Source organism: Pelodiscus sinensis, chromosome 7 (assembly GCF_052426305.1).
Source record: "Pelodiscus sinensis isolate ZL-2025 chromosome 7, ASM5242630v1, whole genome shotgun sequence".
Lineage (NCBI taxonomy): Eukaryota > Metazoa > Chordata > Testudines > Trionychidae > Pelodiscus > Pelodiscus sinensis.
This window is the reverse complement of record NC_143058.1, coordinates 42,143,816-42,158,363: the sequence shown is the minus strand read 5'-3', so window position 1 is coordinate 42,158,363 and position 14,548 is coordinate 42,143,816. Positions and strand designations below refer to the sequence as shown.

At 42.7% G+C, this 14,548-nt stretch overlaps 1 protein-coding gene across 1 annotated transcript in view; it reads right to left on the bottom strand.

Moving 5' to 3' along the window:
• Positions 1-13,767, bottom strand: part of MYO3B (myosin IIIB) — a 337,904-nt gene extending 324,137 nt beyond the window's left edge. The window contains exons 1-4 of the mRNA XM_075933604.2: positions 13,346-13,767; positions 8,036-8,170; positions 5,067-5,171; positions 4,725-4,824 (exon numbers count right to left, since the gene is read on the bottom strand). Coding sequence (XP_075789719.1) covers positions 4,725-4,824; positions 5,067-5,171; positions 8,036-8,170; positions 13,346-13,609 — 604 coding nt within the window. The 5' untranslated portion in view covers positions 13,610-13,767. The remainder of the gene's footprint in view (positions 1-4,724; positions 4,825-5,066; positions 5,172-8,035; positions 8,171-13,345) is intronic.
• Between the last annotated feature and the right edge of the window lie 781 nt (positions 13,768-14,548).

The window sequence follows — 14,548 nt, the reverse complement described above, 5'->3', positions numbered from 1 at the left end:
CTTGTGAAGCAAGAACATAAGAACGGACGTACTGGGTCAGACCAAAGGTCCCTCTAGCCCAGTAGCCTGTCTGCCGACAGTGGCCAGCACCAGGTGCCCCAGAGAGGGTGGACCGAAGACAATGATCAAGCGATTAGTCTCCTGCCATCCCTCTCCAGCCTCTGACAAACAGAGCCCAAGGACACCATTTTATCCCCTGGCTAATAGCCTTTTATGGACCTAACCTCCATGAAATTATCTAGCTTCTCTTTAAACTCTATTATAGTCCTAGCCTTCACAGCCTCCTCTGGCAAGGAGTTCCACAGGTTGACTACATGCTGTGTGAAGAACAACTTTCTTTTATTAGTTTTAAACCTGCTACCCATTAATTTCATTTGGTGTCCTCTAGTTCTTCTATTATGGGAACTAATAAATAACTTTTCTTTATCGGCCCTCTCCACACCACTCATGATTTTATATACCTCTATCATATCCCCCTCAGTCTCCTCTTTTCTAAACTGAAAAGTCCCAGTCTCTTTAACCTCTCCTCATATGGGACCCATTCCAAATCCCTAATCATTTTAGTTGCCCTTTTCTGAACCCTTTCCAAGGCCAAAATATCTTTTTTGAGGTGAGGAGACCACATCTGTACACAGTATTCAAGATGTGGGAGTACCATAGTTTTATACAGAGGCAGTAAGATATTCTGGGTCTTATTTTCTATCCCTTTCTTAATAATTCCTAGCATCTTATTTGCCTTTTTGACCGCCGCTGCACACTGTGTGGAAGTTTTCAGAGAACTGTCCACGATAACTCTAAGATCTGTTTCCTGATTAGTTGTAGCCAAATTAGCCCCCATCATACTGTATGTATAGTTGGGGTTATTTTTCCCAATGTGCATTACTTTATACTTATCCACATTACATTTCATTTGTCATTTTGTTGCCCAGTCACTCAGTTTGGTGAGATTTTCTTGGAGTCCCTCACAGTTTGCTTCTGTCTTGACTATCCTAAACAGTTTGGTATCATCTGCAAACTTTACCACCTCACTGCTTACCCCTTTCTCCAGATCATTGATGAATAAGTTGAAAAGGATTGGTCCCAGGACTGACCCTTGGGGGACACCACTAGTTACCCCTCTCCATTCTCAAAATTTACCATTTATTACTACTCTTTGTTTCCTGTCTTTTAATCAGTTCTCAATCCATGAAAGGACCTTCCCTCTTATCCTATGGCCATGTAATTTACACAAGAGCCTTGTGTGAGGGACCTTGTCAAAGGTTTTCTGAAAATCTAAGTATACTATATCTACTGGATCCCCCTTGTCTGCATGTTTGTTAACCCCTTCAAAGAACTCTAATAGATTAGTAAGACAGGATTTCCCTTTACAGAAACCATGTTTACTTTTGTCCAACAAATTATGTTCTTCTACATGCTTCACAAGGCAACATTATTATACCCAATTTTACACCTGGGTAACTGAGGCACAGAGATTAAAGCCAAAATTCTCAAATGGATCAACTAATTTTCAGTGCCAAATTTGAGGAACCTAGGTCTGCTTTTTCAGAGTACTTGGCATTTGAAAGCACTTTGTTTGTTCAGAGTGGAGTTTCTGAACAAACAGCACACAGCTGCAGCTGGGCAAAGTCTGCACTTCTGTAGAACAGATCCCAGATGTCCTGAAACTCCTGCCTCATTCATTAAACACCTTCCAATTTCTGCAACAAATGATGCTGGCATACTCCAGATAACAGCATCATTCATTATGCAGCCCTGTTTCATATCCAAGGAAGTCCATTCTGTGCACTGAATGAGATCCTGCTCTACTTTCTTCCCTACCATTATCCCACAAACTCTTGTGGCATACCCCAGACACCCAGTGCCTGGTCCTATCTTCCCATTGTTCTTGCCTATGTTCTCTTGCTCTGATCTGATGCCCTTCCCTAAACTCCCACCCCTTTCCCTCTACTCTTGTCTCTCTTGCTCCACCTTTTCTCTTCTGTCTTCCTCTGTTCCTGCCTCTTTTCCAAACTTTTGGGATCCTGTTCATTGCCACCCCCAAAGCAGGGATGGTTCTTGGAGTGCACAAGCAGGATTGGTGGCCTGAACACCAAATCATCTCACCACTCAGCTTTTTTGTTTGTTTTTAATCTACTGATTAGCAGCTGATGGGAGGGAGACAGAAACAAACCACAACCATCTATACAAAGCTTAGCGGCTGCAAATATTTTCCATCTTAGCCATCATACTAGTTAGCACCACTTATGCTCCCCAAACTCCTGTCCTATGACCCAACATCTCTTCCTTACCTTCTGAATTTGAGACACATTATTGTTATTATTAAGGAGATATACCTATCTCATAGAGCTTGAAGGGACTTTGAGATGTCATGAAGTCCAGCCCCCTGCCCTCACAGTTTTGCCCCAGATCCCTAAACAGCCCCCTCAAGGATTGAACTCAACACCCTGGATTTAGCAGACAAATGCTCAAACCACTGAGCTATCCCTCCCCCCTCCTTCTCTTTCACACCGCCAGGAACAAGAGGATCTAGAGCACAGAAGCAATTATTCACCTGACAATTCTGCTCTCAGTTCCTCTGCCGGGTTCAAAACCCTGGGCAGCCAAGAGGAGAAACTGCAAGGAAAGCCTTGCCCAGCCCCTAAAGAAGGGGTAGGGAACCTCAGCCTCTCCACTGACACGAGGCTGGGCACGCAAAATCTACTAAGCCCTGATCTGGGTGAAAAATGTGCGGGAGGGTTTTGTTTTTTGTTTTGGGTGTGTGGGTTTTGGGGGGTTTTTTTGCTTCTCGCTTGTGTACAGCCCCCAACTGATCTTTCTGTGGGTCAATAGCACCTGCCCCAAAAAAAGATTTCCCATTCCCTTCCTAGAGCCCCAAAATGGTGCATGCTCAGCCCTTTTGTGAGGCTAGCACAGGCACAGTTCTGCCACATGCAGTGGCTGTGAGGGACTGGTGGGGGGCATGCTCACTCCCTCCCTGCAGATGGCATAGTCCTTTCACACACAGGAGCTATGAAGGGACAGAGCATGTTCAGTTCACTCAGAGCCTTAGGAGAATTTAGATGCAAACTCCAGTACATCAGAATTTGTTAAACATTGCAAAAAGAACACACTTTCCCGTAAGCTCATTCTTTGACCCTCTAACCTCAAACTGTAGTTCCCTCCTCCACATCAATATGTCCAGTGACCTGTTCTTTTTAAAAAAAGGAAAAGGCAGATTTTTGCCAGTCTACACCAGTTATTGCTCAAGATTATACTGGTAAAACTGCTTCAAATGAGAAGTAGTGTTGTAGCCATGTCAGTCCCAAGGCATGTGAGAAGCAAGGTGGGTGAGATAATATCTTTTGTTGAACCAATTTCTGTCAGCATAAGACAAGCTTGCAAGCTTACAGAGCTCTTCTTCAGGTCAGGGAAATGTATTCAGATGCAAAACAATCTGTATTCAGATGTAAAACAATCTGTTCCATCTTGTATTTAGCTGTGACACTCAGTAAGTTTCCTAGACCTGAAGAAGGAGATTTTGTGGCATAGACGTTTGTCTCTCTCACAGACAAAAGTTGGTCCAATAAAAAATATTGCCTCATCTACCGTGTCTCTCTAATGAAAAGTGATTTTTAGCTCCACCATTAAATGCCAAAGAGATTACTAGGCTAAGGCTATCACTAGTTTTGCCTTAGGCCACATATGTTTCTCCCAGCGCTACTTAAAATTGAGTGTGTTTCTAGTCAACAGTAATGAATTTCTGTCCCTAGCAGCAAATAAAGAGACATCTGCTTCCTAAATTTATTCCATAAACAATCACCAACAGATTTTTAAAATAATGTCAGTTTTACAATACTGTGACATTAGAAGAGTTAAGTTTGCTTTCCCCTTCATGCATCATATTATAATTTTGAGCCATTCCTTTATTGCCAGGATTCTGGCATGCCAGTTTTATGGCACTCTCTCAATCTGTGAATATTTTACTTTATCAATGTGCAGAGTTAGGCAAACCGCTGTACAATATTGTATTTTTTAAAATTGTTTACCTAACACATTCTATTGACTCACTATGATTTCATATATTACTACTTTCCTGCTCCTTTTATTGTTAATAAAATTGCTCTTTATATATACTTATCTGATTCTAAAGAGGAACAACAGCATTCTCTTACTTTATTAAATGTATATGCATTTCAAGATAGAAATATTCATCTGGGAGTAAATTCTATTTCAAAGTTCCCTTCCTCTATCTCTCTCTTTATGTCTCTTATTGATGTTTCTGATTCAGCCAGACTCACATCTAACTGCAGTAATCACAAATTAAATGGATCTGTTAGTTTGTAGACCCAAAGGACCACTTTACCTTCTGCTCAGAGGGAATAAATATGCTTAAGACTAGCAAAAGCCATTTGAAAGAGAAGAATGTACCCTTTTCATATGCAAAAGATGGAATACGCAAATTTAAATGAGTTAACTTCCTTGAGATATGATATTCCTAATTTTCCCAGTATTATTCTTAATAGAACACTAATGTGTTTTATAAATAAAATGGCTTTTAAAAACTATTCTTTTAAAAAGCCTGAAATAGATTTTCTGACAGGATTTCCTAGGTTGCTCCATCTGCTACCTTTCCCCATCACTCCCTAAATATCTCCAGAAACACGTCTACCTTCTGAGTGGAAAATAAATGGATGCCTTTGGCTAAACTACACACATCGAGAAAACAAATGATAAGCAGTCATTACCAAAGTCAACAAGCTTGACTCCTCCTCCTGTTGTCAGAAGAATGTTGTTCCCTTTGACGTCACGATGAATGATTCGGTTATTGTGCAAATGTTGAAGGCCCTGTATGACCATAATGACAAAAAAGAAGTTTACTCCCATTATTTAAAAACAATTACCCTACTATTAGGGAGTGTAATGAAGACAATCTGCACTTCACGATAGAAACATGCGTGATATGCCCCCCTGCTGCTATAACAGCCGGCATAATAGTGTCATCATTACCATAGTTTATAAATGGAAAATGTACGAGAAGGGTAAATTGCACCCTCTACTGTCATTACAAGCCTGATGAACATCCTTACCAAGAGAGCACCATATAAGATGTATGAGATTATAGCTTCATCCAACCGTTGGCCACGCTTCAGCAAGCCTTTGACAAGGTCTGTGACAGAACCTCCATTACACAGCTGTGAAGAGAATGGGGGAAGTAAAAAAAGAAACAAAACACAAGACCTCTATTACTCAATAGACTTGTTTAGGTTGTGGATTCCTACTATACAAGTCTGCAACATAATACAAATCCCAGACCAAGTAGATTTCCACCTGCAATTATTTAAGTTGTCATCCTTGTCACAGATCATATTTTATTAACAATGTTGACAATAAATCACAGTACTTAGTGGGGAGGATGGAAAAGCAGAAGTCAGGGATTGTAGAATTTAACAAAAAGTGAAATATTAAAACAGCAAGACTATATTTTTTATAAAAACAGAATCTATAGATCCAGTTTAATTTATTTGAGTATTTTCACAACAATACATGCACTGTCTTTTTGAAAAACTGCTTTTGTGTAAAGAAAAGGCCAGAAAAGACAAGATTGATGCACTTGATAACTGGGAGGCAACAAATTATAGTCATTTCAAACCTTCACTCCATCAATGCTCCTGCTGGCAAGCAATATAAAATAGACAGCAGCCATATCTCTATGCTCAGACTTGATGGCATGCTCTGCCAACAACTGAGATTAAACATTCTGATCCAGAAAAGCACAGCTTCTTGCAAGCACTTTCCATTAATGGGCTTCCATACATCAAAGGAGGAGGAGGAAAAAAAGTAAAATTAGAACCTTTGTAAATGTGTTTTCACCCTCATCATTAGTTCATCATCCCTGGCCTTCTACCAACTGTTTCTTTTGCATCCTCCCACTTTGTCCTTTTCTTCCTTTTATATTTACAACTGTATGACACTTAAAATGAAAAGGAGCCTTGTTTGGGAGTGGTTTTTGGGCAGGGAGAGGTCACTGTATTTGTTTTTCTGGAGTCACCTCTCATCTTTGCAGAGTTGTTCTTTTTTCACCACACCAAGTTTTTGGTCATGTGAAAATCATGTCTATATCAACAAGATAACTAAATTTAAATCTGTCTTCCCTTTGCATTTCCAGTATTTAGCCTAAAAACTCTAACAAATGAAATCAAACAAATGGTATGAAATCAAATACTGTAATTCTCCTCTGAGATTGGTTGGTCACTCTCTCTCTCTCTCTCTCTTTTGTTTTTCTTTTCATCCTTAAATTTTGTCAGTCTAGTATCCATCTCTCTCTGTGTTAATTTGCTATGTGCTATGGGAGATATGGATATTTCCATACATTGTTACTATTACTAAAGGACTAAAAGCATCTATTAGAATTCTAAACTTTTCTGCACATGCAAAGTGCATTATGCAAGCTATTTAGGATCCAGAACACATGATACATTCGCTTCCTTTATGTAAATAAACTACTGAAGTAATATCTCATCAGTGGTTGATGCAAAAGCTCTTCTTTCCTTTTTTACTTGGTATCTTGTTCCATCCAGTTAGGAGGGAGTTCTTAAGCCACTATAACATACCTAAACTGTTAAGTGGAAGGGAGCGTGTGCAGTTACCTACCCATGTTTAGTTATTTGCCTGGGAACCCATCAATGCCATGTATAGTCTTTATTATCTTTATTGTACTTTGTACGTACTACTGAGATACGTTGTGCTAATTTTATTCACATTCTTTTTTCATTATAAGCTAAAGTCAAATAGAAAAGTAATCTCAAGGGACTGGTAATGAGATATGAAGTCTTTCAGCTCTAGGCCATCACTTCCAACTCAAGTTGATTAAAAACGATACTATCTTATGGTTGTCGAATAGCATATGTGAAATGAATCACATTCTCTCCAAATAGCTATATGCACAAAAATCACCACCAAAACTGGCAATGACACCCATGTTGGTTGTCAATAGAAAGCTCTGGGATGAAACAACCCTGCCCCTAGAACAGGTCCTTGCATAGGAGAGCTAATGCATGGGGTTTTTTTAGGAAAGAGTGGTTAAACTGCATTACAGAACTCTGTCATATTTCTTTTCTATGAATAAATATAAAATGTTAGTTCTAGGTGTAGCACTTTCCATCACCATATGACATTAAATTAAGGACCAACTTCTTTTAGTCCACTGAAGAACATAAGAACATAGATGATTACCTGTTGTGTTTACTCTCTCTGGGGAATCTGGCATTGGCCACTGTTGGTAGACAGGATATGGAGCTAGATGGACCTTTGGTCTGACCCAGTATGGTCGTTCTTATGATAGAATGATGTCCTAGAAAACTAGTGGTATGGTGCAACATCCCCCATAAGATCATTTTAATTTTCATGCTGGGCTTCATACACAATTAATCCTTTAGAAACATCCTAATCATCTGAGTGAAATTTTGGACCGATTGCAGTCAGGTAGTGTAGCCTGAATGACATCTCTCATTTTGAGAACACAGAGGCCTTCTAAATGGGCAAAATCTGCATATGCCATTTCAAGTGCTAGATATTCAACAGCATCCTGCTATTAATTTTACACTGCCATTGTATCCTGTCAGCCCACATTTGCACTAGTGCTAGGTTTGATAAATATTGTGTGTGGTACTTTATCATGAAGTCTTCTTTGGATTGTTCAATGAGGGCTTGATGTCTCAGCACTAACACGTGTTTTCTTTGGTATGGAATGACTGTTTGCCTTCAAGTAAGAAAATGATTATGGAACCCATTCTATGTTTCTAAAGGCAGAACAAAGTACCCTGTATATCAATAAAGTGCTACCACCATGCCTCCACCTCTGGGGCTTGTTAATGAATTAACACTAAATGTATTTTTGACAGGTGGATCTGCAAACACCTCCCATAGCCAGACTGATGAGAATACTGAGAACACTGAGACCCACTATTTGCTCGTTCTGTTTGTTCACTTCTAAAAGGGAGCACTGCACCCTAAAAATTTGTTTTAATTAAGTTTTAAGATTATCTAAATATCTTACCTCAAGAACTAGCCAGAGCTGTCCTCCCACGTATTGATCCGCTTTGTAATACATTCCATAAAACTTAACAACATTGGGATGATTGGGAAGAAACTGTAAAATATTATATTCTGCTTCAATTTCCTCATCCACATCCTAAATGGAAAATGCAAACAAATGCGATGTATGCATATATAATAATTCAGTATAATACATATACTATATAGTTTAGAGAGTTTGTGTGTCTGTCTGTCTGTCCGTGTGTCGGTCTGTCCATCCATTTGTTCAAAATCTCCTCCTAAATAGTAAGAAAGAGGGACATCAAATTTGGCCCTTGTCTAACTTAAGGCAAAGTCAGGTTTTGGTTGTGCCAAGACAATGCAATGTGCCTGGAATTCAACTATTTCTCATAAAATGCAAAGGGCAGGGTTTGATAGGAGGCAGTTATACTTTAGAATGACCACACAGGAGCAGCAAGGGGGCCAGAAATAAGAATCAGGACAGCTGTAACCCCATCAGTCCAGCAGGGGGCAAGGGCAGAGAAAGGGACAAATATCTACTATATATTTCAGAGAGTTTGTCTGTCTATTTCACAGCTAGGGAAGATGCACCTCTCCCCTGTGCTGTGCCCACTAAAGCTGCAGTGTCTAGGGACAGGCGCTTCTCACTTGGCCCCAAACTACTGAGGTTTTCAGGTACCAGGTTTTCCTATCTCCCTGAGGCAGCCTGCATATTGAACCCCTCATCCCCACCCCACTTGCCCCCCTGAACAATTATTTGAACAATGGTAGGTTGTGGAATCTCCATCACTGGAGATATTTCAGAGCAGGTGGAATAGACATCTGTCAGGGATGATTTAGATGGTACTTGGTCCTGCACTGAGGGCAGGGGACTGGACTTGACAATCTCTCAAGGTCCCTGGCAGTTCTAGTATTCTAGGATTCTATGATTTAAATGAAGAAAAACAAAATGTATTTGAGTTAAGGATGTGAGCAACACCAGGTAAATCTTGTAGCAAGTAAATATTAAAGGATAAAAAGAAACACCTATACATTATGTTATACTGTTAAATGTCTTGTCATGCACTGAAAACAGTCTAATCAAATTACAAAATCTGGTCAAAATCCATCACACCACAATTGTCTTATTACAAATAAAAGTGTGAACTCCATGTGTAGTCAGGAGTTTTGCCTCAAGGGTACTCTTAATGCATAATACACTGCTACCACAAAAAGTTGGCTCACTTGTCTAAATGGAAAATTTGCATTTATATCTTTTCTAATCTGTTTCTTAAATTGGCATTTCTGATAGATGAGCTAATGTAAACACATGGATCTTAGCTTCATTTTTTCTTTTTAAAGTAATTAGATGAATCCGTTTACATAGCAGTTCTAAAATACATTAAATGGGTCATGAATATAAATAAATACATCTTTAAAACAGGAGACATTTATACAAACTAAAGCACACAGTAAAAAATATAGGAACTATTAAACAGAGTAAAAATCAAAATCCACAAAATAAGCACATAGTACCAATTATTTGTCTAAAGATGATTTTTGTGAAGATGAAATAACAAAGGGCCAACTATACTGAACAATAAGCCCTTCATGAGCCCTAGTTCAGCAAATCACTTAAGCACATGCTTAAAGTGTATTCCTATTCAGCACAGACTTTGACTTTAACAGGACTTGAGCACATGATTCAAAGTTAAGCATGTGCTTAAGTAATTTGCTGGATAGAGATAGTTTGCTGTATCAAAACCCTGATGTATTACTCCTTTAATCTCATACTAGAGGGCTGCGCCTCCTGCCTGCCCCCGCCCCCCCCCCCCCCCCCCCCCCCCCCGTCCACCACAACTGGATTGTGGCCTTTCCTCCTACCCATGTCGCCACAGGAGATGGGCCATCGCCAGCCCTTCCTGCAGCCAGATGGGGGCTAGACTACTGGGCCTGCCCCAGGTTTAAGACTAGAAACAGGATGCTGAGGCCAGATGGGGGCTGAGCCCCAAATGAGGCCTTGCCGGCCAAGCTTCATTTAAAATAAAGTAAAAATATTATGTTAAAAAAACAGGTTTCAACATTGTCTTTATTTATGGCGGGGGGGAAACCTTTTTTGGGTTGGGGGCCACTGACTTACAGAAAAATCAGTCAGAGACCACACAAGTAAAAAGGGAGGAAAAAGCCCCTCCAAAACCCTCCAGCCCTCATGGATGTGGCCCCCAACCAAAACACCTCACTCCTCTGGTGCCCCAGCCCCATGGTGGGGAGAGGAAGGACTGAGGTTCAAGGCCTCAAGCCAAATTAACTCTTCTGGGGTTCCAGGGTTAGTGGATTTTGGGTCCCCCTAGGCTCAGGGTGGGGCCAAAAATGAGGGGTTCAGTGTGCATGACAGGGATGCCAGTGCGTGGGATAGGTGCAGCCAGGATATGGGCAGAGGTAGATGCAGGAGGGGTTGAGGTCTGGGTGGGAGGTAGGATGCAGGAGCAAGCTGGGAGTAGGGTGTCTGGCCAGTGGGAGAGGGAGGGTGGAGAGACTGTCCAGGAGGGATGTCTGGCTAAGGGGGAGGTGCAGGAGCTGGCCAACCCCTTTCTGTCTACCACAGAAGGCTCATGCCCCCTCCTCCTACCCCCTGCTGCAGCAGGAGGGGGGCTGTTACCAGTCCTTCCTGCGGCCAGATGGGGGCTGAGCACAGGGCCTGTCCCAGGATCAGGGTTGGGAACAGGTCACTGTGGCCAGATAGGGGTTGGGCCCTGATTAGGCAGGGTATCTGGCCAGGGGGAGGGGACAGGAGCAGGGGAGGGTGCAGGACTAGGCTGGGGGTGGGATGTCTGGGTGGGAGGAGTTTTTAACATCTGTTCATAGGATTGGCCACCAGAATAACTAATAATCGGGTACCAGGTTCTTAATTGACTGAAATGTCCTGCCATTGGTGACTCAGGGTGCAACCGTAGCACCTGATCTTGGGAATTGGATAGTGGTCATCCACTGAACAGTGTGGACCCCACAGACAAATTGGAACTATTTAAAGAGAAAGTGAAGGCTTTCTGTTCCCCTTCATAGTACTCATTCTTGCAGGCATTGGTCTTCTCTTCATAGACTCAGGATAGTACATAACCATAAAGTCAAGCTGAGAGAGGAAAAGGGCCCAGTGAATTTTATATTAATGGAATCGTTGTGTTCCCTGTAAATGCTCCAAATTCTTGCGATCTGTCCTGACGTGGACAAGGACATAGGCCCCCTCAAGGAGGTAGTACAATTCCTCAAAAGCAGACTGGATGACCAGGATCTCCTTGCCCCATACATCATCTCTCACCAGGAGAGAGTTTCCAAGAGAAGGCAGCATAGGGATGAAGCAACTGGTTCGAGGACCACACCTATTGCAAAGTCCAAGGCATTGGTCTTAACTATGAATGCCTTTGTAGGCTCTGGATAGGTTAAAATAGGGGACAGAAAATAAAAAAACTTTTTCAAGTCATCGAAAGTTGCCTGCATGTCAGGGGATCAGGTGAACTTTCTGAGGAGGGATTTTATAAAGGCTACCAGGTCAACAAGTCCTTGGACGAACTGCTGGTACAAATTTATAAATCCAAGAAATCATTGCATTCTTCATATATTCAAGGGGGCCTTCCACTTGTTATGGCTGCAACCTTGTGAGGGTCCATGGCAAGTCCTGCTGGAGAAATGACACAGCCCAGAAACTCCTTGTCAAATTCACATTTAGGTGTTCAGAGGCTGGCAGGGCTGGCGAGGACCGGTAAGGAAAGGAGCCAGGGTTAGAAGGGAAGCAAGTCTGACACAGGTTTGGGTGCTGCTGGTGCCACCAGGTTTCAGTATGGATCAGTTGGCTCTTCCATCCAATCAGGGAGAACAGTCACTTAATGAAGGCTTACTGGACGCAATTGAGCACATCGGGTTGCTAGGCGACTGCAGGCAGCTGAATTCCTGACAGTATTCCTCAGTTCCTGTCTTGACTATTGTGCGCGGTCGCTGTGCATTGATAAAAAACTGCTGCTTTCTATTCTACAGTTGGAAGCACTTCAGTGGTGGGTGCAGGTTGTCCATAATAGAGTTTGTTTAGATTTTACAGTGATGTGAGATCCTTCATGATGAACAGCACTGTATGAATGTAAGATTTGACCATAAGTGTCTTGGAAATGCCACTGTACAGTCTGATCATGTTCATGTTCCAGCTGCTGCAATCCTGCAGACCTAAAATCTGTACTAGTGAATTACTCAGGTGTGCTGCCAGAAATCAAAGTCAGCATGAATGCTGATTCTGAATAGCATATAAGACTCTGTAAGGGGCAGCTCTTCACCAGGAGCTAAATAACTTTCACTCCCATTGGCATCTGAATAGAAAGTGCTCAGGACTAGAGTTGGCTGAAAAACAGAAAACAAGGTGCAATTTCCAAGTGACTGTTTGGGTCAATCAAATTCAGGCCTCTCATTATTCTTGTTGTGACATTTAGGGGTTGCCTGTTCATCATATGAACACATATTTGTACATGAACAAGCATATTCCCTACTTAGTTACCATCCGTTGAGTGTCATTTGCATTTTGATATTCTGCTGTGTGAGAAGTTTCAGTCACCCAATATGGGAGCAGACTGCCATGTGACTTAAATAAACAATGAGAATAGTTTGAGTCAATCGTTTTCTAACATCTCATTGGCTGAAATTTGCATAAAACCAATAATGAGTATTTGTGAATTACAACTAACCACAAATTCTATCAAGTCATCAGGGCCACCAATGGGCGGGGATGGAGGGTAAGGGGGGAGTTGCCCCAGGGCCAGAGGGTGGTGTCTGGTGATTTAAAAGGACACATGGCTCAAATCCCTTTAAATTGCCGCCGGAGCTCCATGCAGAGCGGGTCATGTGGCCCCTTCTGCTAGAGGCTGGGTCTGGAGCCAACCCCTCCACACACACATTGCCTCAGAGCTCAACAAAATCTATTGTCAGCCCTGCAAGCCATGAATGATTCACAAATACAGAAAAGGCAAAAATAATTATTCTAAAGAGATCATTGAGTCTGCTCTGAACAGATTTAGCACTTCGTAGGACTGTGTGCTAAATCATACAAGAGTCTTACAAAGGGGTCCTTATGAAGCTGGATTCAGGGTTGAAACATTTTTTTCCCCTTCTAAATCAAGTAACCCATGATTCAAAAAATGATTCAACCCTGCTCATAATTTGTTTAACATTTCCCTCCAGGACGTTTTCAGTTTGCCTAAACTCTGAGTCAGAGCATCAAGCCTATTTGAGAGTAAAACCTTTTAATTTGAACAATGACATTATGATTAAAATGGGATTATAATCTTTTACTTACACTGATAGGATCCAGAATTTTTACAGCTGCCAGACTCCCATCTTCCTTATTGGCAACCTTATAGACTTTACCATACGTGCCTTTTCCAATGGTCTCTATAATTTCCCAAGTATCTGAGGGATCAGCTAATGATGCCAGTCTAATCATATTGGGATTACATTGAAATAATCCATATAGCGGTGTCCTGGAAAACAAAGTTTGTTGTGAAAAATGATTGTACATTTTTGAATGTTGTGGGATTTCTTTCAACTGTTTCTTATTCATTTATTTACAGGCAGTCCCCGAGTTACGCGGATCCGACTTATGTTGGATCCACACTTACGAACGGGGCTCTCTCGCCCCGGAGCTCGCAGGCAGCGGGACCGCCCAGAGCGCAGCGGTCCCGCCACCTCGACCTCCGGGGCGAGAAAAGCTGCTCCGGGTGCCCCGGTCTGCTGGGGACCGTCTCCAGCAGACCAGTGACACACGGAACAAAGCTGGGGAGGCGGAGGGGTCCCGCGCCTCTGAGGCTTTGCTCTGGCAAAGCCTCAGAGGCGCGCGACTCCGCCGCTGTTGCGGCTTTGCTCCGGGTGTCCCTGGTCTGCTGGGGACCGTCTCCAGCAGACCAGGGACACCTGGAGCAAAGCCGGGGAGGCCGAGCACCCCGCTGCTGTGGCTTTGCTCCCCGTGTCCCTGGTCTGCTGGGGGAGGGGGACCCCGCTATTGCCCTCCCCCCCAGCAGACCAGGGAGATGTGGAGCAAAGCCCCGGGCCTGTGGTAGAGCAGGTAGGGCGCTGCCGGTTGGTCCCGCAGCACAGCTCCTTGGCGCTACTGGACCAACCCAGCAGCACCCCAGCTGCTCTGCCCCAGGCGTCCCCAAGTCAGCCGCTGCTGAAACTGACCAGTGGCTGACTACAGGAAGCCCCAGCCCCGGGCTTCCTGGAATCAGCCGCTGATCAGTTTCAGCAGCAGCTGACTTGGGGATGCCTGGGGTTCTTAAGTTGAATCTGTATGTAAGTCAGAACTGGCGTCCAGATTCAGCCACGGTTGAAACTGATCAGTTTCAGCAACGGCTGAATCTGGATGCCAGTTCCGACTTACATACAGATTCAACTTAAGAACAAACCTACAGTCCCTATCTTGTACGTAACCCGGGGACTGCCTGTATTGAACTGGGTGAGGGGCATGCAGAATATGGCATTAGCTGCTCACACACAACAGCAA